Raw genomic sequence first — 23,254 nt, 5'->3', positions numbered from 1 at the left:
GCCACACTCTGCCTCAGCTTCCAGGAGAATTCCCAGTATCCCTATCGTACACTGTCTTTTGCTTCAGCAGACCTGGGTTAACCAATAGAAAAATATTTTGAGGAAAGAATTCTGTGGTCAAATAATCTGGGAAACACTGAGTTAAATAGAATTTAATAGCTTTTTGTCTGAAGGACTTCTCAGAGCCTTTAATAGGACTGTGTACATGCAACTCTCAAGAAGGAACTCCAGCGAGCAGCATTTCTTCCGTTGATTTCCTAGGCTACACTGGGAGATGCCAGTGTAACAGGATGTTAAGTTGGGGGACTTTCAGCCTCTGTTTTGGCTGAGTCCTGGAAAGCCAAGAACAATAGAGAAGAGTCCAGGTATTCTGACCACCAGGAACTCACCCATTGTTGAAAAAACTCATTGCAGTAAGTAATTTTATCCAAGAGAGAAGGATAAAGCCAGAGAAAGAAAAAGAGAGTGAGAGAGCAAGAGTCAGAGAGAATGAGAACGAGAGAGGGAGGGTGGTAGGGGGGAGAGGGAGAGAGAGACAGAGAGAAAAGGAAAGAGAAGAGAATCTTTTGATTGCTATCCATTGGCTCCAGCCTTTTGATAAACCTGTTGAAAGAGTATAGAGTCATTCCAAATCATTCCAGTACATTTGTCAATTCCAAAATCACATGCCAGTAATTGATGTGAGCCCTTTCATGTGGCCCACCTGAAATATATACTATCCACAAGACGATTTACTATCCGAACTTAAGAGATTCGGAGATCCACCTGCTCTGATCATTAAAGGGTTACAAACCATGGGCTTCACCATTGACTCTCAGGCACCTAGGGGCTTCCTCTTCATCTTTCCTTTTATTCGCCAGTCACTTTCCCTTGTTGGGTGCCCCACAGATGGCCAGGGCAGGCCGGCCCCCGGAAGCTCCCGGTCTGATGATGCAGGGAATAACGATCCAAACTGACACCTATAAGAGAGGGTGGGGAGAGCAGGGCAGAGGGTTTTGTGGTGCGCAGGAGGGGCCCTGAGCTCGGCTCGATGAGGCTGGGGGCTAGGTCTAAGCTTTACAGATGCCAGAAGAGCTGGCAGCGTTGCAGGCTCTAGGATCCAGTTGGAGGGCGGGGACACAGGACCTGAGGCTGAGGAGGCTTGGCTGAGCCTGTCCAGGGAGGGCCTCGAATGCCAGCTGAATCCCGACTATACTGTGTATTATAGACTGCGTGTAGGAAACAGGTTTTAGGTGATGTTTATCCATGTTAAGCCAGTTTGTACACAGGCCTCGGTGAGTCATCAACCACCTAGGGCAGCACTTGGTCCACCCAGACTAGCGAGTGCGCACCTCCGGCTGACGCCTGCGCCACGTGCTGGGGTCGGAGGCTGAGCTTACCGGCTGGTTGCTTTTTAGAGCCAGCAGGAGCCAGGCGAGCGGCCCGCCCCACTAGGGCGGAGACTTCCGGAGCTGTGGGCTCACTGGAGCAGAGCGCTGGGGCGGCGCGGCGCGGCGCGGCTCGGTGCATTTCCAGGCGCCGCGCTCCAGTGCGCCGTAGAGAACCCTGAACTCGGAGCGCTGAGAGTCCCAGCAGGGCAAGGGGGCGCGGCGTCCTGGTCCTCGCGCTTGGGAGACAGATGAGCCTGGGCGTCGGGGCATGCGGACCTAAGCTCGGGTGAAGCTCTCGGGAAGGGCAAGACGGCTGCGACAAGATGCGAGCAGAAGAGCCCAGCGTCCCGGGAGCCCAGCGCGCGCCGGGCCCCGAGCTGCGCCTGTCCAGCCAGCTGCTGCCCGAGCTCTGTACCTTCGTGGTGCGCGTCCTTTTCTACCTGGGGCCTGTCTACCTAGCTGGCTACCTGGGGCTCAGCATAACCTGGTTGCTGCTCGGCGCCCTGCTGTGGATGTGGTGGCGCAGGAACCGCTGCGGGAAGCTCGGGCGCCTGGCCGCCGCCTTCGAATTCCTTGACAATGAACGCGAGTTCATCAGCCGCGAGCTGCGAGGCCAGCACCTGCCAGCCTGGGTGAGCTGAACCGGGCGGGGGTCGGAGGTGGGGAGATGCCTTTCGACGTTCGGAGGAACTTGCGGTCAGTGGGGAGCTGGTGCGCGCAAACCCGAGGGAGGGCGGGAGCACGGTGACCCGCACACCCCGTTCCCCACTGCTCCCGGCGCACAGACCCTGGGGGCGGTGGCCCTCCCCTCCCGCGCCGCGCAGCACCCTCACCTCCACCTCTGGTTCGACTGCGGTGGGAGCGGGGAACCTGGGTTTCAGTTAAGGCCCCAGAGCCCGAGAGAAGAGTCACGGGCAGGCCACACCCAGGAGAAAAACAAGGGCGTCTGGGACTTCGCACACTTACTCGCGTTGGAATCAGAAGGCATTTCTTCCACCCGCCTGTTGATTCAGAGAACCAACGCCGGACGCCAAACGTAGATGGGCAAATACCGCAGTGACGGAAACGGCGGGCCCAGTTGCTTTCGGCAGAGGCCCCGACTGCAGGAGCGGGAGGGCTCCGCGGGGCTGGAGGTGGAGTGGCGGGTACGGCTGGGAGACCGACGGCGCCGGCCCCGGGCCTCCTTCCCTCCCTCCCTCCGCCGGATAGGGATGCCGGCGCACTCATACTGCCTCGACAGACCCATCTCCTGGGGTGGCATGGGCGGCACTAGGATTCCTCAAACGCTTCTGGTCCTGGCTTACCTAAGAAAACTCAAGTTCTGCGCCCCATCGAATAACTCCCAGGGTGACACAGAGTTATCCTGGGTGATTCTTATGATTAGATGAGCTTGGGAAACACTGGCAAGAGGGGTGTTCCATCCACGGGTTGGTCTGCACAAAACCCTTACGGTTCCTCCGGTGCTGGCAACTCTGCGTTCTTAGATGTCTTCCAGATACTCTCAGGCCCACGGGGGAGGCCGCCAGACCCCTCATTGTCTCTAGCCTGTGGCCTATAAAGTCCAGCAGGGCCATAGGTTCCTCCTGACAGTAGTCTCCAAAGTGGGGTGTGAGAAAAAAATATAAGGCCCCTTTAGTTTATCTTATAAGAGCAATGAAGTCTTATTGTATCAGTCTGCCATAACTGAGTACCACAGGCTGCATGGCTTAAAGGGCAGACACTTTTTTCCTTTCATTTCTAGAGCCTTGAAGTCCAAGATCAAAGTGCAGCTGGCCTGCAGCTGGCTGTCTTCCTTCTTCTTCACGCCGTCTTCTATATCCTAATCTCTTCTTAGAAGGACATCAGTCATATTGGATTAAGGCTCACCCTGATGAACTCATTTTAACTTAATTACCTCTTTAAAAACCCCACCTGCAAATAGAATCACATTCTGAGGGACTGAGAATTAGCACTTGAAAGTGGGCATACACTTCATAACACTTAATATTTAATGTACGATTTGATGGTAAAGCTTTGTAAATAGCTTACATATATGGGGGAGGAGGGGCCAAAGACTGATAAGCGTGCACACTTTTCTATGGTAGTAGCCATAGGGGTAGTGCATGGGGCCTGACTCCCACAGACTTTGGTCATCCTGATGGTCCTGTGGGGCTTGTGATTCTGAAAGGTGTGGACCCAGCAAGCAGGCTCGACCTGTCCACACCCCTTGCTCACTGTTGAGGGAGTCCAGGCCACCTGTCAGATTTCTGTTTTGTCCCCCTTGGTGGCCTTAGCCCATGAGGGTGGGCCTGTGAGTCTTCACCAAGTAACACCCCTTCTTTTCTCCCCTTCTGTATCAGGGAAGCCTCTAGGCACTTAGTCATATGTAAAGGCAGTATTTCTATTTCTGAAATTGGGTCAAAAATCAGATCGTGTAGGGGCATTGACACCCTCCCTGCCTCTCCCCCACATACACCACAGAGATAATTCTGGCCTCTGTTGGGGATACGGACCCCAGGAGCAACATGGACCTAGCCAACAGGGAACTCAGCCTGAACTCAAGAAGACACCTCCTGGGTTTTCACCCCGCAACCCATATCCCAGGCTTGACCCAGCTGGGTAGAGGGACACTCACAGGAAGGTGATGCTCTCTCTCCTACCAAGAGGGCAGTCTCAGGTGGGGAACAGATGCATAACAGGTCATTGCCATGGAGGGGAATTGGAGCCAGGAGTCGGAACAGGGTCTAGTCAGATAGAAGGCCTGGTATGAAGGACACCCTACCAGGTTTCCATAGCATATTGTCCCCGAGTCACAGCCCCCTTTCTCCTTGACAAGGACCTGGGAAAGACTGGCCTCTGCCTGCATTCTGCACCTGGCTGACAGACAAGTCACCTGGCTGACTTGTCTGGCTAGGTTGGAGGACCAGGGCCTGGATAACCTGTTGGATTGAGCCACTGGTGCGGCACAGGGCATTCTGGCCCAGGGAGGCAGTGAGCACAGCATGGAGATGTGACATGGCCACTGCATGAGGGAGCACTGTGTGCTGGGCCTGGCTGAAGTGTGTGGTAGGGGTTGATGGACAGGGTCAAGTTTAGGCAGACTTGATGGAGGCTGGCCCTGTTCTGAAGGCTGGAAGGACCCTTGGATGCTCAGAAAGCAGCATGGTGGGACAAGGGAGGCTGGAGGAGACAGGCCAGTTGGGAATGTGATTTCAGCCAAGACGGTAGTAGTGAGGGAGGAGGGTGGGAGATGCTTGGGAGTGGGACTTTATATGCGTGGTGGCCTCTAGAGTGGGGGTGCAGGAGGATCCAGGGGTCTTCCAGGGCACTTTCTGGTTTAGGGAGCTGGTTGACCATTACTGTGATTGGGATTCCAGGATGAGAAACAAGTCTGGGGAAGTTGGTTGCCTGTATGAACACCTGTGAAGAGGATACAAATAGATGCAGGTGTGAGCTTTTCACCCACCTCATGAAGGTTTCCACGCCCAGGGATGATATGGAAAACCTGGAGTCTACCCAGTTGAATATTCTTATCTCTGCCTTTTTAGGAACACAAACCATGAAGGCAAAGAGAGACGGGGCTCTGGGCATGGTGGGGGCAGTACGACCCCTTGCACAAGATTTGGGGCATGGATGAATGGATCTCTTCATTATCACATGGTGACCTTTTAGCATACCTTGCCTCTTGAGAACTGATTTCTCTGCCTGAAAGAGAGGATGATGGCTTATGACCTCCTTTGGTATCAAGAAATATTTCTACAGGTTAACGGATGGCAAATCAATAGTTGGGGGCCTGAAGAAAAGTTGAATAACTCAAGGGCACCACGCTCAGGCCTGTGTTGCATGTTGTGTGAGCTGGCCCTGTACTCTAGCCCCCAGTGGGGAGGGATGGACATCCGGCCCACCTGCTGCTTGTCAAGCTGTACGCTGCCTAGAAGGGGCACCTTTTTCTAATGTGCACCAACTCCCTGTGAAGGGGTGGAGGCTAAGTCCTGGCTGAGCTGAGGCGGGGATGCCATCCCTCCCCACTGCCATCCAAGGCAGCCGTTGTCAGCCAGTCCTCAGTCATGCATGGCTTTCCTGCCTGGTCTTAGACTCCTTCTCAACATTTTGCTCCAAGATGCTGCCTCCAGGTGATCATGGAAATTGTTTTCCCTGGCTGAACCTGTTTCCCCACCTGTAAAAGGAAGTTGTATTGGATGGTCTTTCACAGTCATTTTGGTCCTGATGTCTGATTTCTAGTCAAACTTCAGATAGTCCTGCTGCTCCTCCAGGTCCCCAGCCATGGGAGATATAGCTGGAAGGAAGAATTCGCCTTACTGGAAGAGGCAGTGAAGGAAGAACCTGTGGATCCCCTTTGTCTTGTGAATGTGGCCTGACCACGTGGGGAAGAAGGCAGGGTGGCCCCCGCAGCTCACCCTTGAACAGAGGGTTCAAGAGGCTGCATGTTTACATGCGGATGCTCCTCTGACAGTGTTTATGTGTACTTTTGAAGGAATTAAGAGCCTCCTCAGTCTGCTGTCCTTGTCGGGTAGGGACTGTGTATAGCACAGTGACAAGTACGGAGCCCTTGATATTACTCATTTAATTGTAGGCCTTGGCAAGTCACAAAAGCTTTCTTGCCACACATGGTTATGGTGAGTCGACTGTTTGAAAAGCTGCTTGCACAGAGCCAGACACAAGCAAATGCCAGTGGGGGCTGTCCTTTTATGTTCCTCCAATTCCCGGGCTTCCTAACTACCTTTTCCTAATATGAAATGAATGCCCAAGTGTCCCAGTCGCAAGCTCGTCTTTCCAGCATCTGGATGACTGTCAAGGGGTGGAGAGAGCGGAAGGGACACGCAGAGCACTTGTGTGGAACCCCCTACAACCTGGCTCTTCCCGGAGCCTGCTCCTGTGGGTTCTCGGAGTCCCAGCTGTGCTGCTCATGCGAGAGCTGCCTTCTGATCTTCAGAGCCCGTCCTTCATGCTCCGGGCTCCTGAGACCCTTCTCGGGGTGACCTTTGCTGCTTTGCTTCCCTGCCCACCTCCCCTGGTAGGGGCCCCTGGGTGGAGCTCTGCAGCCTTCACTCCTGGATTTGTGCATGAATCAGCCCTTCACTGACCCGTAAATTTCCAGCTATTCAGCCATTGATCAGTGCTTCAACTGAATGATCGGGTTGCTTATCAGATATTGATTTGCCCCTGCCATGACTGGGCCCCTGTGAGGAAGGAAGTTCGAAATCCTCACCTCACTCCAGGTTGGGGAAATGAGAGCCGGTAGTAGGAAAATAGCCTGAGGCAGTGTAGAGGGGAGAAAGAGCTGTGAGAAAACGTGGCATTTTGTCTATCTGTGGTTTCTAGCCAGGCTGGCTGTCCTTTCAGCTGGTAGCAATCAGTTACATCAGTTGGCAGCTTTGTGAGGGGCAGTTAACTCGTGCGTGTCTGCTGGTGAGGTGGTCGCGATGTGAAGTGGTGGAAGTCATTGGGGTCATTCATGGAGGGATCTTGAGAAGCCCCTTGTTCTCTCGGGCCTCTGATTTCTCTGAAAATCATGACATTTTAGGAGATGTTCTATAGAGTCTTCATAGCTGTAGGGTCTGCCATCATTAACCAGTCCCGAGTCAGCTTTTCTCTGGCGACACATACCCCACAGGACCCCACTTGCCGCCTTTCATGCCTGTCCCCATCTAACTGGGTGCGCTCTGGGGCTGCGGGCAGAAGCAAGCACCAGAGGAAAAAGGTGAGCATTTCACGCAAAGCGATGGGCATTCTGAGGCACAGAGCTGTGTCCCTGGGATTGCCCCTTCCAAGCCTCCCTGCCAGCCACTTAGGCAGACAGCCAAGGGCTGAGTGCTTTGCTTACCTAGTGCTGAGAGCTTGACACTTTCTGTGGCTGGAGCAGCAGTCGTTCCAGGACCCAGGCTCTCAGGGTCTGTCCTGAGATACTTCAGTTCATTAGAGGAAGTAAATGCAGTGACAGCTCTGAGCTAGCCTGGGCACTCTTAGATTAGATCACAAAGCCTGATGCTTGGAGCCAGGGCCACGGAACCTGATTTTAAACATCAGGACTGATTGGGCGCTGCTTGGAATTAGGGAGACTTCTTACCTTTGAGGTCCCTGCAGCCCTGTGAGATTATTCAGATGACTTGGAATCAGGCCTGTCCTCAGGAAGGAAGAGGCAGATGGATTTTAGTCATGCCTTTGGGGTTTCTGCCCCATGTCTTAATGATGGTTCCTGGACTTATGTCCTGGGCCAGGATTGGGCAATAGGAGTGACAGAGTCTGGGCCTTCTTTCCTCCAAGCCCAACACAGGGATCCTAGGCATCCATGTGTTCATTCCTGTACTCACTCAGCAAGCATTTACTGAGAACTTGCAGTGTGTCAGGCACAAAGCTGCAGGTGGGGCAGCATGGGTGACACACGGCCCTGCCCTTGAGGAACCCATGAGCTAGACGGAGATTCAGACCTGCGAGGGCAGCCTCTTCTGAGAGAGCGTGATCAGTCCTCTGTGGTGACTCCAAGTCTGAGGCTCCGAGATAGCATGGGGGAGGGGCTCTATCCTGGGCTGGAAGTGGCCCAGGAAGCCTTCTTGGAGGAAGAGGCACTATGGTATTGCCGGCTGTGGTAGGGAGTTGGGGACTCGGCCCACAGTCTTTCACAGGTTAGGTCAGCTGAGCTCAGTATTGCATCTTGGGGTGAGCAGATTCTGGGACAGCGATGTATGATACCTGAGCTCACATGAGACTGCTCACCACTTCATTTACAAGGGGCTGAATCTTTCTGGGACAGGAATGTCCAGGCAACCTTTTCTCAGCCAGGGCCTGAGGGCCTGAGTAACTGAGAGGTCACGTGGTGGACGAGGATCAGGGCCACGAGTAGGGACAGGCCCTGTTCTCCTGTGTTGCAGCCCCCTCTGCAGTGGGCAGGAAGGTGGGGAGAGATGGTCACCTGCTTCCACTGCATTCTGGCCAGAGTCTTGGTAGCAGGCAGAGAGGGCACTTCCGTGGGAATGTCTCCGGTGACTTTGGGGAGGGGGCTGTGGGAGGTGTGAGCTACCCCCTGAAGACCTGGGAGGGCCACAACCCAACTACCTCAGGGAGGGGAGCTGAGACCTGGCCTGCCTTGCTCCTTCGCCTGCCCCTCCCACTCCTCCCAGCAGAGTTCAGGGATTTCTAAATCTCCGGGAACCTAGAGCTTGTAGCACAAAAGTGCTCACATGTGCTTGAGGCAAGTGATTTCCTTTTCCTTCTCCTCCTGCTCCTCGACTGCAGATATTGAAGAAGGATTTAAGATGTTTTTCTGCCCCATTGAGAATTATTAAAGAGACAAAACACTTTTTTTTTTTTTTTTTTTAAGGTGCTGTATATTTCAAGCTAAGGATATAAGACTTGATTTCCTCAGGCCACAGAGGGATGCAGAGCCCAGGTTCCATAAGCCCTATCTCTGCGGGAGGGCAGACCGAGAAGCCCCGTGCCAGTGTGTCATGAGTCATGAGCCTTGGAAATCTCAGAGTAAAAAGCCAAGGAAATTCTGTAGGCTATAGGATGTTTCAGGATCCCAGAATCACCCACTCTATTCCTTTGCCCATGTTGTAGTCACTTTTTAACATAACTGGTTATAAACTGTCTAAAAATGTATTTTTTTCTGGTCATGAAAGTAAACATTCTTATTGGAGAATATTTGGAAATGGCATAAAAGTTAAAATTAGGATAAGTGGCCAGGCACGGTGGCTCACGCCTGTAGTCCCAGCACTTTGGGAGGCTGAGGCGGGCAGATCACGAGGTCAGGAGATCTAGACCATCCTGGCTAACATGGTGAAAACCCGTCTCTACTAAAAATGTAAAAAATTAGCCAGGCGTGGTGGTGGGCGTCTATAGTCCCAGTTACTTGGAGGCTGAGGCAGGAGAATGGTGTGAACCTGGGAGGCGGAGCTTGCAGTGAGCCGAGATCATGCCACTGCACTTCAGCCTGGGAGACAGAGCTAGACTCCGTCTCAAAAAAAAAAAAAAAAAAAAAAAATTAGGCATTTTACAATCCCTCCACCTAGAGATACAGTATGTTTAGGTGTACTTCCTTTATATAGAAAATATATGAAAACAGTTTCTTAAAAACTTGTACCTTTTTCTTCTCTTATTTTTTTATGTTCTTAACATTATATTACCAACATTCTCCAAAAACACTTCTAAGGACGATCATATCCTTCATGTGAATATACCACAAGCTGTGTAATTGTTTCTCCAACCTTGATTATATTGGTTACTTCGAAGCTTTCCTGGTCACATGGCTAGCGGAGGTGGGTGGTGGCTCCTCTGTCTGTCTGCAGTTTCTCCCTCTGATTTGTGCATCTAGATTCTATGACTCATCCTTCAAGTCCAAACTCAGTCCCCACCCCCAGGACTCTTCTCCTTGGGCTCTTAAGAGCTCTGAGCATGTGTCTGTCACTCTGCTTACCAGACTGATTCGTAACCTACCTATTTTTATGGCTGACTTTTTCTCCAGGCTGAAAGTTCTTTTAAGATAAGGTATATGTCTTGTACATATCTGTAGCTTCAGCTGCTAGCTCAATGCAGCTGAGTTCATGGTAAGGACTCAATAGAAATCTGCTGAATGAATGCTACGGTGAATGCCTGCTGTGTAAATCTTAGTCCACACTTCTCAATTTAATTAGTATGGATTCCTAGAAGTTTATGAAGATTTTTAAAGACACTTTTGCCCATTCACTGTGGTCTTATCATCATTGAATATTATCTTTTGGGGCCTGTGCTAGTTTAATAAGCAAGAGGATAAGTTTTTTAACTTCTAGGAATTACCAGCCCTGTAACTGGATCATTGAACTCTCTGAGCTTACTATCTTCGCTTAGGTCCTCTTTAAAAAACTACTTTGTGGACAGCTCAGGGCCACCCCCCTCTGCTTTGAGCCCTTCTTCCTTAGCAAAGAGTGCCCGTGTTCAGTGTCAGTGTTCTCATCCCTGTGACTAGTGGATTTCATCTGCTCAGTTCTGCTGGGTTCAGCTGATTTAGGCCAGTTTGCTGGCTGCGTGTGTTAAGGAGCTGTGGATTACAGAACAGTGCCAGACAGATTTTCAAGTTGGCAAAGCAATTGTTTCCCTCAAAGTACTTGAGCTGGGTAATTTAAAGCAGAAGAGTTGGAAGATTTAAAAGTAGTTTTAACGGTTAAGTATTTGTCCTCCAAGAACAGAGGGAAAAAAGGACAAAGGCTGTGCCTCAGGAGAAAAGCGAAATCGAAGGACCACTTTGCTCGTGAAAGCAGGAACCACTGAACAGGCGGCCACAGAGCAGCAGCCAATCTTGGGAAGACAGGAGCCAATCTGAAGTCCAATGGCCACTCCTTTTGTAGGACATCTCTGTAGGACACTCAGAATGGGTGGGTCTCCTCTCCTCCGAGCAGCTAGTTGGCAGGGGTGTATTGTCTGTAAGAATGTCCTTTGGAGTAGGGAAGAGCCATGAGGCTTTTTTTAGGAATCAGTGTGTGTCTTTGCACATGTGAGTCTGCAGATGTGTCTGTGTAGTTGTGTGTGTGTGTATCTGCCTGTGTGTCCACATATCTGTGTTTGTGCATCTCTCTGTGTCTGTGTGACTACATGGCTGCTCCACGGGCGAGCCGCCACCCCGTGCAAGGGAGCTGGCAGAATTCACCGAATGACAGGGAGGCCCTTTAAGTGAGGCTCCTTAGTCCCTCCGCCTCCCAAGAGGGTCTGGTGGCCCAAGCTCTTGTCAAGGCCTCCCACCCCAGCCCCAGACCCATCTGTGTGGACCCCACCAAAACCCTTGGCTCCGATAGGAGGCAGCTGTCATTCTGACTCCATTTCCTCACTGCTGTGGAATCATTTTTCCTAAGTGGTTTAAGAAATAATGCACAGACATCACCACCTAACGATTGAGTATTGATGGGGGCCTCTTTGGTGGCCTGTCTAGCATGGAATTCTAGTTAGACTTGAATTTGCTTTACCTTCTTCTCTCTAAATTCTCTTCACCATCACTCCCTTGACAATGCCTAAAAACACCATCATTAAAATATTAGCTCATTTTGCCTGGAACGCTTCGGCTCAAGTACACTAACAGCATCAAGAGGTATGTTAGTTTAGGGAGGCCTCAGATGGGGAGGGTGGAGGCTTGTGAACTATTTAAACTTCTCTGACAGGTAGTGCAGGGAGGACAGTGGACGTCTGACATCCTGGTGACTTGACCACGTGTCTGGGCATCTTTGGAATTTTCCAGGCCTGCTTTGGGGAGATGTTCTCACCTGTAATACGTCAGTGAGGATAGTGTACAAGTTTTATGGAGATGAAGCTTGCTGGAGCACTGGATTTGTCTCTAACACCAAACCATTTAGAAGTAGATTTATGTCCACTGTTTTGCTTGACTGTGGATCTGGGAAGAACAGGAATTAACGGCCCCACTTATTAATCAGCAAGAAACCTGAGGCTGAAGGGAGTTAAGACCAAAGCCCTGTGCTCTAAGTCCTGGGCGCGCTTCCTTCTCTTCCTCCCGCCTGGCTACAGAAAGCAGGTATGAGGTGGAGGTGGCTCACCTTTTAGAGGGCAGAGCAGGCCCAGAGCCAGGGAAATCATAATATTCTGTTTTTTGCCTTTTGGCTCTGGCCTCCCCTTGCTGTTTGTGGAAGAATTCCCTTTATGAAGGAGTTGAGGTCTGTAGGCTGCTGGTAAGAATTTGGTGACACAGCAGTGTTTTCCTAGGAGTGACAGCTGGAAACCCAGGCTGTGACTTTCGAGCTTAGTCAGGAACCCCCGGAGGCAGATGAGCCACCTTCTTCCAGGGCCAGAGTAAGCCCTCCAGCCTGGGGAGCCCTGGCCACTCATTCTTCCACACCCGCCACTAAGATCAGAACCACCAGGAGCTTGTTAAAGATGCAGGTTTCCAGGCCCCTGCCCCAGTCCTCTGGAATCAAAATCTCTGTGCGCCCTGACCGAGCAGCTGGACTGGAGCGAGCTCTCCAGGTGGGACTGTTGAACACAGAAGTCTGAGAATCGCTGCAGAGCTCTTTGCACTGCCAGGTGGTGCGGGTGACTCCCCACTAGCTGGTCCCAGAGACTCCCAGCCTCATGCGGAACTGCAACAAAAGCTCAGTGATTTTAGGGCTCAGTTCAATGTGAGCCACCCATCTTATTTTTCAGCCCTCTCTTTGTTTCCCTAGTGAGGAAAGACACAAGGCAGAAGCTCAGATTGGGTGCGTTTGCCAAGCTTCACTATGCAGTGCCCCCATTGGGCAGAGTTTCACACGGGTGCCTGAGAGGCACTGGGCCCAGCTCTCTGTGGCTGTCTTGATCTGAGTCACAGATCCCTGGGCCAATCAGTGAGGCCAGGGAAACACCAACAGTGTTCCTCCTTCCATCTTAACCACTTGCACTGTGTTGTAAATCCTTCTCATTCTGTTCTCCCCTTGCAGTGGTGGCCAGAGGCACTAGGAAACTCAGCAGAGAATTTGCTGGGCTCTGGGTGAGGCAGAACTGGACACATAGCTCAAGTGACCTTGTTGTTGCACGTACTTGAGGTCAAAGGGGTCAGAATGCCTGCGCCTCCTGGGTCTGTACAACTTCCAGCAAGAGTTACCACTTCCAGAATGCTTATTCTGAGCCAGGAAAGATACCAAGCATCATCCATGCATTTAGTCTTCTCAGGAACTGTGAAGTTGGCAAGATTGTACCCATCTCGCAGATGAGAAAGCTGAGACTTACAGAGGTGGAATTTCAAACACACAAGGAGTAGGTTAGAAAAACACTAAGGAATGGACTTCAAATGCTGACATTTCAGGTGGAAGATGGGGAGAGGAAGTGGATAAGAAGAATATTTGAAGCTTGGGCTCCAATCATATGCAGGTGAGAGCTGGGTTCTGATCACATGAGTAATCTTGGCAAGTACTAACTAGTCTCCGAGCCTCTCCTCATTTGTAAAATGGGAATAATGATATATTTTCTGTTCACTTTACAGAGTGTTGGGAGCATCAAATGCAAGTGTTTATGGAATGCCCTTTGGAAGTCATAAGACGTGGCCTCTGCCAGTCAGGGCTGAAGCCCCATAAGGGCAGTCGCCTGCTAAATCCCACACTTTATAAAAGAGGTTTCTATAAAACCTTATGTGATGCTGTGTGAGGTTTTCTTAGGAGGAGTGAGTGGATGGAGTGGAAAAGCACAGACTCTGGTCAGACAGACCCAGGCTTGGGTCTCCGTTCTAGCACACCACTACTGGAAATTATAAGTCATGTAACCTCGCTGAACTTTAGTTTCTTTATCTGTAAAATGGGGCAAACAAGGGATTAGGTGAGTATTAAATGACATGAGATGACATGAACTCAAAAAGGTTGAAAATAGGATGGAAAATACGCAACTGGCCAAGTCTGAAACAAAAGAAAGCTGAGGTAGCAATTGTCATATTAGACAAAATAGAATAGAATTCAAAGCAAAGGAGGTTGTTATATGCTTGTAAAGGACAGTAATTATATACCTGGGTATGTTGGCTCACACCTGTAATCCCAACAGTTTGAGAGGCTGAGGTGGGTGGATGGCTTGAGCCCAGGAGTTCATGACCAGCATGGGCAACATGGCAAAGTGCCATCTCTACAGAAAATTTAGAAAATTAGCCAGACATGGTGGCATGTACCTGTAGTCTCAGCTACTCGGGAGGCCAAGGCAGGCAGATAGCTTGAACCCAGGAGTTTGAGACCAGCCTGTGTAACATGACCTAACCCCGTCTCTACCAAAAAAAAAAAAAAAAAAAATTAGCCAGGCGTGGTGGTGCATGCTCTTAGTCCTAGCTACTCGGGAGGCTAAGGTGGGAGGATTGCTTAAGCCTGGGAGGTCAAGGCTGCAGTAGGCCAAAATCACACCACTGCACTCTCGCCTGACTGACACAGTGAGACCTTGTCTCAATAATGATGATAATCACAGACATATATGTATTACATAATATAAACTTGAAATATGAATCAACAACCGACATGAGGAAGTAGATAAATCAGCAGTTGGGCTTGGAAACTTTTAATACATCCCTTTCTGAAAATGATAAATGAAGCAGGCAAAGACTAAGCAAGGATAAGGCATATTAGAAGGACATGATTAATAACCTGATTATACATGGAATAGTCATGGAAATTAATCATGTACTAGGCCACAAGGAATTATCAACATATTCCAGTGAACTGACAGTCCTACAGACTGTTCAGGCCACAAAGAAATAAAATTATTATTAGAAAACAACAAAAATAGGTATCTATTGAAATGTCACATGTGTAGATATTTTAAAACATTACTATTTTAAAAACTCATTAAGAGGAAGTCATAATGGGAATAGAAAAATGAGAGCAGAATAGCAATGAAAATATTGTGTCAGAAACTAGAGAAATTTATACCTTTGAATTCATTTATTACAAAACAAAAATGGGAAATAAATGATATTCCCCAAACTCATGAAGTTCAACTCTAAAAACATAAAAGCAACAGATTTAAATCAAAGAAAAAGAGTTCTGGGAGAATCAGTGAACAATTAGAACTATTAAAAAATTTCAGCAAAGTTGCCCAGAAAATGAAATTCCACACAGTAATCTAAAAAATATATATATACAGGACTTTTATAGAAAAAGAGTTGAAGTTTGATCCTAAATGTGAATAGAAAATGTGAATAAATAAAGGGTGTTCACGATGCAATATTTAACTGTCGGTTATCCCACAAGTTAACTTATAATTTAAAAAACATAATCGAAATCTCAGAAGAATTTTTTTTTTGTAGATTGACAAGCTGATTCTAAAATTCATACAGAACAATAAATACCTACTATTATCTAAATCAGTGTGAAAAAAAAACAAAATGGGGAATTGCCGGCCGGGTGCGGTGACTCATGCCTGTAATCCCAACACTTTGGGAGGCCAAGACTGGTAGATCAGGAGTCCAGGAGTTCGAGACCAGCTTGGCCAACATGGTGAAACCCTGTCTCTGCTAAAAATACAAAAAATTAGCCAGGCATGGTGGCAGGTGCCTGTAATCGCAGCCACTCGGGAGGCTGAGGCTGGAGAATCGCTTGAACCCGGGAGGTGGAGGTTGCAGTGAGCCGAGATTGCACCATTGCACTCCAGCCTGGGCAACAAAAATGAAACTCCATCTCAAAAAAAAAAAAAAAAAAAAAAAAAAAGACGCAGGGGAGGGGATTCACCCTACCCCAGGTCATTTGGCAAAAACACAGTGATGAAAACCATGTGGTGCTGGAACAGGCAGACTGATAGAGTTGAATGGCAAGTCCAGAAACACCCCAAAGTACATATGAGGAGGTAGTTTTTGAGTGAAGTAGATTCACAAGGAAAAAGATGGAATTTTTTTTTTATATGTTGGTTGAAAATTGCCTTAGTGAAAGTATGGAGGGAGAAAAAATTGTATCTTTGTCTCACCCTATGTAAAAAAATCCAGAGAGATTAAAGACCTCAACGTGAAAGCCAATAGATAAAAAATCCAGAGTAACTTTGAGAATGTGGGGTGGGAAAAGATTTCTTCAAGTTCCAAAAATGACGAATTATCATGGAAAAATAGATTGATCCGTTGATGTCAAAATGGAAAAGCACTGAGGCTGAGTCATTGCTCCCCAAGAATTAGTCTCTATGATTTCATCCCCTGCTCCAAACTGAGGGGCAGTCACAAGGAATGTGGTCTGGCTCTTGCACCTCAGCTCACTGGGAGGAAGGCAGGTGCTGAGATTCAGGCTGAGGGAGGGCCTTCAGGTCCCTAGGCAGGGTAGGGGACTCTCTTATTTTCTTGGACTGAATTGTTGCTGTCTTCAAGGGGTTCAGACTCATCCATGAAGGAGCCTCTTGGTGAGCAGCCTCAAATACAGGTGTGGGTAATTGAGAGAAACCATGACAGCTTAATCAGTATGGGCCTTGGTCATTCTGTTACTCTTTTTTTTTTTTTTTTTTTTGAGATGGAGTCTCACTCTGTGGCTCAAGCTGGAGTGCAGTGGTGTGATCTCGACTCACTGCAACCTGTGCCTCCAGGGTTCAAGCAATTCTTCTGCCTCAGCTTCCTGAGTAGCTGGGATTACAGGTGTGTGCCACCATGCACACCTAATTTTTATATTTTTTAGTAGAGATGGTGTTTCGCCACGTTGGCCAGGCTGGTCTCAAACTCCTGGGATCAAGTGATCCAACTGCCTTGGCCTCCCAAAGTACTGGGATTATAGGCATGAGACACAATTCCCAGCCTTGCTTCCTACATTTTCAGGATGCATGTGGGTCACCCTGACGCAAGGGGTCGGCTGGTCATTGATCCCAACCCTGACTGAACTCCAGCATCATACCAGGAGCTTGTGAAAAATAAGTTGGTGAGCCCCACCCTGATATACTCTGATGCAGTGGCATGAGGCAGCTCAGGAATCTTCATTTGACCAACTCCCAAGAGTGGCCAGGGTTAGACCCACCAAGCAGGATCACCTTTTGGGGTCCAGAGATCAGAACTACTCAGCTCCTGAAGTCACAAAACAACCTGGGCCAAGGGTGTGGGATGGGAAGTGTGATGCTTGGGCTGGAAGGAGGACAGCTACTGGTGAGGTCAGCAGGTTCCTCTGAGGATGTTCCCTCTTCCCACCTTAGTAATGATTCTGTATCAGAGTGATCTGTTAGTCGCCTGCCTGTGAGTTCGTTGAGGGCAAGAACCATACCTCATTCATTCATTCCACAAATATTTATTAAGACCTTCATATGTTAGACACAGGCCTTAATAGGGGTGAGGCCCAGTCAGTCCTCTTACAGCTTCCAGCGTGTAGGAGCCGCAAATACAGGTGTGGGTAATTGAGAGAAACCATGACAGCTTAATCAGTGTGGGTCTTGGTCATTCTGTTGCTCTTGTTTGTTTGTTTTTGTTTTTGAAGCCCTCCTAGAGCCTCCAGTGTGTAGGGAGGTAGGCAGCAAGACCAGGCAGCTGTAGTAAAGTGTATCAAATGCTGCAATGGAGAACCAGCAGGCACCTCACTTATCCCCAACTTGGGAGACCCAGAGAGGCTTCCTGCAAGTGAAGTCTAAGATAGTGAGGAGCGAATCAATCAAAGGGGAGCAGGGAGGACTGTTTCAGACACACAATATGGCACATGCAGGCCTTTGGTAGGAACAGAAAAGGTAAAGGTGGTTGGATTGAAAGGGACTAGTGGGAGGAGGCGATGAGGCCATGACATGAGCTGGGTCTCCTCTCTAGGCCCATGTGCAGGAGTTCCTCCTTTAGTACTGGACAGTGTAATAGGAAGCAATGGAAAGGTCTTGCCTCCCATTTGCCTGGTTCCCAGCTGAGACCTGACCCAGGGTAGCTGCAGCGAATGTGTGCTGAGCAGGCAGCGTCACCCCCACTGAACCGAGCTCCTGCCCACGCTCCCCACAATTCCTTCCTGCATCGATCTCTTGTGTTTCTGTGGGCTGGGCCAGCTGCACCTCTGGGAATCAGGCCACGTTTTCTCTTCCATGCCTGGGAATATAAACTTTTCTGAATTAGTATAGGCCACTGCCCAGAGCAAGGGAAACTGAGGCTGGGAGAATAGTATCCCAAGAGAGAATGGGAGAATGGTGTCCCAAGAGTCTCAGAAGCACTGGACTCCTCTGACCAATCAAGGCTGTTTAACTGTTCCAGGAGAATTGAATTTCTCTGTCCCCCACTTTGGGAATGGCTGTGATCCTGGGCGAGGGCTGCAGGCCAGGGCATGTGTTTGAATCTTTAGGGCAACCCCAAAGCTGGCTGAGGACCTGGCACTTGGTAGGTGCGCAGTAGGTGTGTGAACTGCAGGGACACATCTACTTAGTCCCAGGACAAGGCCCTTCTGAGCTCCCAGATAGAGGGGGCAGGCCCTTTCCCCACCATGGGTGGTCCCAGGCCCACTCTGAATCTGACCCCAAACCAGCCTCATGCTCAGGGGACTTGGGGAGTGGCCACAGTGATGGCTGTGGCTGCTGTTTTGGTGTCAGTGTTTTGTGCAGGTACGCTGTACAGGTCCACGCCCACTCCTCTGTAAGAAAACCCCTGGGGGAATGAGAAGCTCAGCAGACAGAAGCAGGAGACTGAGACTCCTGGAGGGGGATTAAGCACTCTCAGAATGATGTCATGCACAGGTCAGCCAACAGGACTGTCCCTCCACTCACCTTCCACTGTTCCCCCTTCCCACACTGGGGTTCACCCAGCAAGTGGAGCTGGAGTAGCTAGGAGTTGTGACCCCATAGTTGGAAGCTGTGTGACTATAGGAAGGGCCTAAGGGGAAGGGAGGAGGTTTGGGAGGGGTTTCTGGGAGCCAAGGTGGGCAGAGGTGGGAGGGGTGCCACACAGCACCCTGCTCCCGAGTTGTCCATGAAAACATCAAGCTGTTAAGTACCTATCATTGGGTGGTAGGTTTCCCTAATGTTTTTTGTTTTTGTTTAGCTGATTTTTGCATTTTCTAATTTTTCTACGGAGACTGCATATTGTTTGTGTCATTGAAACGAGTAAGGGGCATGGAATTTGCAAGGAGCAACCTGAGTGTTATCCTGGGGGCATCCACGTCGGGGGTCCTATGCTTCCCCAGGAGTGGGGACTTACTTGCGTGTGCAAACCAGCAGTTTCCAGCCCTCCCTTTCCTCCTCGCCTTCCATGTGCTCTCCCACCTCGGTCTAGGTGTGGGGCTGGGGCGGAGGGGAGGGGTGAAACGGTGTGGAGTCCTGTCCTGCCTGCCACCACGTGCCCAGAAACGCCCACGCGAGCCTTGGAGCTGGGCTGCACTGTGGAATCAGTGCCAGCTCGTTGTCTGTTGATTTGCTGCCTGCTCCACCGGATGATGCGCTATTTGAGGGCAGGACCGGATCTGAGTTGCCAGGGCTGGGGGCCGAGTGGGTGCTGAGAGCACGCTTGGAGGCAGCGGGGAGGAAGGGGTGAGGCACAGCGCGTGGGCGGAATGGGGAACCCGCCAGGCTGGCTTGCTTGGTTCCCAGGGGGTATGCGGCTTCAAGTCTGACTTCCCCTCGGGGTTTCTTTCCTAGATCCACTTCCCGGACGTGGAGCGGGTCGAGTGGGCCAACAAGGTAAGGTTGCTGGCAGGGCCTAGCAGGGCCGGACGCACACCAGCCTCCAGCAGCCTAATGGGGGCCAGGCGGCAGTTCCTTTGCCTGATGCGGGCAGGGATGCTCCCTTTCCCTCTTCTTTCACCAGAATGACTTGCTTTTGTTAACAACAACAACAAATTTAAATTAATATGTGGTCACACCAGAAAAAGTTAGAAAATACAGAGAAGTATAGAGAAAAGTACAATCCCCACTGGCCCGCCAGGTCGTGGAGCTGTACTTGCCTAGGGAGAGGAAGACATTAGACAACAGCTTCTGGACACCGCCTGGTTCCCTGCCTAGATCCAACGCCATTGCTGCGCAATCTTGGGCAGACTGCCTAATGCCTCTGAGCTGGTTTCCTTATCCGTAAAATGGGAATAATTAGAGTCCTCGCCCTGGCTCGATTCACTGACGTCACTACTGTAATTGCTGTTAGGTCACCCCTGGGAACTCCCCTTGGGCTCTGCTGCCAGGTGTCCCAAGGAGGCCCCTGCTGGATGATGACCCCTGGCCGAGCCCTCCCCAGCAGGAATCCCGACTTCACAGAGGACAGACCGGAGGCCTTCCCCTCCCTGATCTGCCCAGACCTGTCCCTAACTGTGCGGGCTCCATGGCAGCCCCCAGCTCAAGCCTCCTGACTGAGGAATTTTTCTAATACAAACCTTGCCTCTGGGAGGAGGCTTAGCCCGTAGCAGGAATGACTTAGGTTAGGTATACGAAAGGACTTCCTGATGGCTGTTGATCCAAGATTGCTATTTTCACATTACCAGAAGTATCACTGCTGAGTGCATCAAAAAGCATTCCCTAGCAGGCCATGGTAGCACACCCCAGGGTGCCAACTTCCTTGGGAGGCTGAGGCAGGAGGATTGCTTCAGCCCCGGGGGGGGTTCAAGGCCAGCTTGGGCAACATAGCAAGACTCCATGTCAAAAACAGCAACAAAAAAAGAACAGAGAACATTCTCAGCCTCTGGGTAAATTTGGAAGAAGCAGGTTGCTGCTTTAAGAGAAGTGACTGGGTTTCTGGGGATTCATGCAGGACCCAGTGCCTCTGGGGCAAACCTTGTAGAGTTCCTTCTGTACTGTGTTAGCTGGTCCTTCTGTACTGTGTTAGCTGGTCCGTGGATCTCTGCCTGCGTTACGTCTTTCTTTCAGTAATACACAGAGGCCTACACAAGGCATTGGAGATATAAGACTGTTGGGATATGAGGCTCCCACCTTCGTTTTGGATGGGGAGACAGAGACAGTTGTGTAGGAAAACTACATACTAGGGCGCCGAGTGTGTCCTAACGAGCTTTATACTCAGGAGGCACTTGGCCAGTGACAAACCAGCGAGACAGGAAGATGAGATCAGACCCGAGGAAGTAGAACCTGGGATTTGGAGAGGCCTTTGAGAGAGATGGGAACAATGAGCCCTAGAATCTCACAGCCTTTAGGCTCCTCCAGTGATGGCTTTGGAAGGGGCACATGGAGGAAGGACATGCATATTTAAACTGAAGCCCAAGCCCACAGGAAAGATACAGTCTTGTATCTCCAATGCCTTGTGTAGGCCTCTGTGTATTACTGAAAGACGAAACACAGGCAGAGATCCATGGACCAGCTAACACAGTACAGAAGGAACTCTACAAGGTTTGCCCCAGAGGCACTGGGTCCTGCATGAATCCCTAGAAACCCAGTCACTCCTCTTAAAGCAGCAACCTGCTTTTTCCAAATTTACCCAGAGGCTGAGAATGTTCTCTGTTTTATTTTTGTTACTGTTGTTTTTGAGATGGAGTCTTGCTATGTTGCCCAAGCTGGCCTTGAACCCCCGGGCTGAAACAATCCTCCTGCCTCAGCCTCCCAAGGAAGTTGGTACCCAGGTGTGTGCTACCATGCCCGGCTAGGGAATGCTTTTTGATGCACTCAGCAGTGACACTTCTGGTAATGTGAAAATAGCAATCTTGGATCAACATCCATCAGCTCGGGTAACATAGGGGGACCCTATCTCTATAAAAACATTAAAAAACCAGGTGTGGTGGTGCACGCTTGTAGTCCCAGCCACCCAGGAGGCTGTGGTGGGAGATCACCTAATCCAGGGAGGTTGAGGCTACAGTGAGCTGTAATCATGCCACTGCACTCCAGCCTGGACGACAGAGTGAGACCTTGTCTTAAAAAAGGCCAGGCGTCGTGGCTCACGCCTGTAATCCCAGCACTTTGAGAGGCCGAGGTGGACAGATCACTTGAGGCCAGGAGTTCAAGACCAGTCTGGGCAACATGGTGAAACCCCAACTCTAATTTAAAAAAAAAAAAAAAAAAAAAAAAAATCACCAGGTGTGGTGGGAGGCACCTGTAATCTCAACTACTTGGGAGGCTGAGGCGGGAGAATCACTTGAACCAGGAGTTGGAGGTTGCAGTGAGCCGAGGTCGTGCCACTGCACTCCAGCCTGGGCAACAAGGGCAAAACTCCATTTAAGAAAAAAAAATAAGATGGAGAAGCCTTGCCCCAAACAGAATGTACCTGCTGGCTGGCCCTCCCTCCATTCCCCTCTGATTTCCACCATCCTCCTCTGTCTCTGCCATCTTCCTTCTCCTCAGGTCCTGCACTTGGTTCCCAAACTAGCACAGTGAGTCATTCTGCTGCAGAAATCGGGCAAAGGCTGCCTTTTCTGATTGTTAGAAAACTAAATCCACAGGAAACAATTTAACTTTCTTTCTGTAATTTTGTTCTTAAACTTCTTGCATCTACTACTTTTTTTTTTTTTTTTTTTGAGACGGAGTCTCGCTCTGTCGCCCAGGCTGGAGTGCAGTGGCCGGATCTCAGCTCACTGCAAGCTCTGCCTCCCGGGTTCCCGCTATTCTCCTGCCTCAGCCTCCCCAGTAGCTGGGACTACAGGCGCCCGCCATCTCGCCCGGCTAGTTTTTGTATTTTTCAGTAGAGACGGGGTTTCACCGTGTCAGGCCAGGATGGTCTCGATCTCCTGACCTCGTGATCCGCCCGTCTCGGCATCCCAAAGTGCTAGGATTACAGGCTTGAGCCACCGCGCCCGGCCTCATCTACTACTTTTTGTTTAAACCACAGTGTAGAATGAGATCATGTCTTAGCAGAGAACTAAAGGGCTTCCTAATATTAAATGTAGTGAATGAGTATTTCATGGTGCTCTGCAGAATAGCACCAAATCTTGGGGTCCTGCTGCCTGTATGACAGTGGGAACCACGGCTGTAGTTATCAGATGTTTGAAGGACAGACAGGTGAACAGGTGAGCAGATGGGTGGGCAGGCAGGCAGGTGAGTGCTGCAGCATAGGAACCCCCACCCCAAGACCAGGCTGCAGAGAATCAGGACCTTGTCCCATGCAGCTCTGGGTCTGCGGTGGCAGTATAGACCTGACTACCAAGGGCCTCTTCCCATCTTCACAGATCATCTCTCAGACCTGGCCCTACCTGAGCATGATCATGGAAAGCAAGTTCCGGGAGAAACTTGAGCCCAAGATCCGGGAGAAGAGCATCCACCTGAGGACCTTTACCTTTACCAAGCTCTACTTTGGACAGAAGGTGGGTGTGTCTCGGGAGGGTCAGCCTGGGCTGGCTGTGCAGTCTTTTCTCTGTCCCCTCTCCTCCCACCTTTCCCCCATCCAGGTCAGTCATATGACTGCAAAGATCCCACTGGACCTTACAGGAGGACACCCCCACCCCCACCCCCACCCCCACCACCACCTGCATTTCCTAGCCTGTCAGCCTCAGTGGACACCCTTCCCCCACATCCCTGTACCACCATCTCCCCAGGTTCCAAGGAAGCCTGGCTCAGAGGGAACAGAAAGGAGAGGTGGGAGGTATTTCTACTTTTCTTAAGGAAAACTTTGAAGACATGCCATGGTG

At 50.2% G+C, this 23,254-nt stretch overlaps 1 protein-coding gene across 2 annotated transcripts in view; it reads left to right on the top strand.

Annotated features, from left to right (window-relative positions):
- Window positions 1-1,253: 1,253 nt before the first annotated feature.
- The window catches only part of ESYT3 (extended synaptotagmin 3), a 43,308-nt gene continuing 21,307 nt past the window's right edge, over window positions 1,254-23,254 (top strand). Inside the window, exons 1-3 of one of the 2 annotated variants that reach the window (XM_031663727.1) lie at window positions 1,254-2,002; window positions 19,341-19,382; window positions 22,796-22,930. In XM_031663727.1, the coding sequence (XP_031519587.1) occupies window positions 1,694-2,002; window positions 19,341-19,382; window positions 22,796-22,930 (486 nt within the window). In that variant the 5' untranslated portion in view covers window positions 1,254-1,693. The remainder of the gene's footprint in view (window positions 2,003-19,340; window positions 19,383-22,795; window positions 22,931-23,254) is intronic. The other variant, XM_021934820.2, reaches the window with a different exon arrangement.

The sequence above is a fragment of the Papio anubis genome, chromosome 2, assembly GCF_008728515.1.
Source record: "Papio anubis isolate 15944 chromosome 2, Panubis1.0, whole genome shotgun sequence".
NCBI classification, from domain to species: Eukaryota; Metazoa; Chordata; class Mammalia; order Primates; family Cercopithecidae; genus Papio; species Papio anubis.
This window is presented reverse-complemented; position numbering and strand designations above follow the sequence as displayed.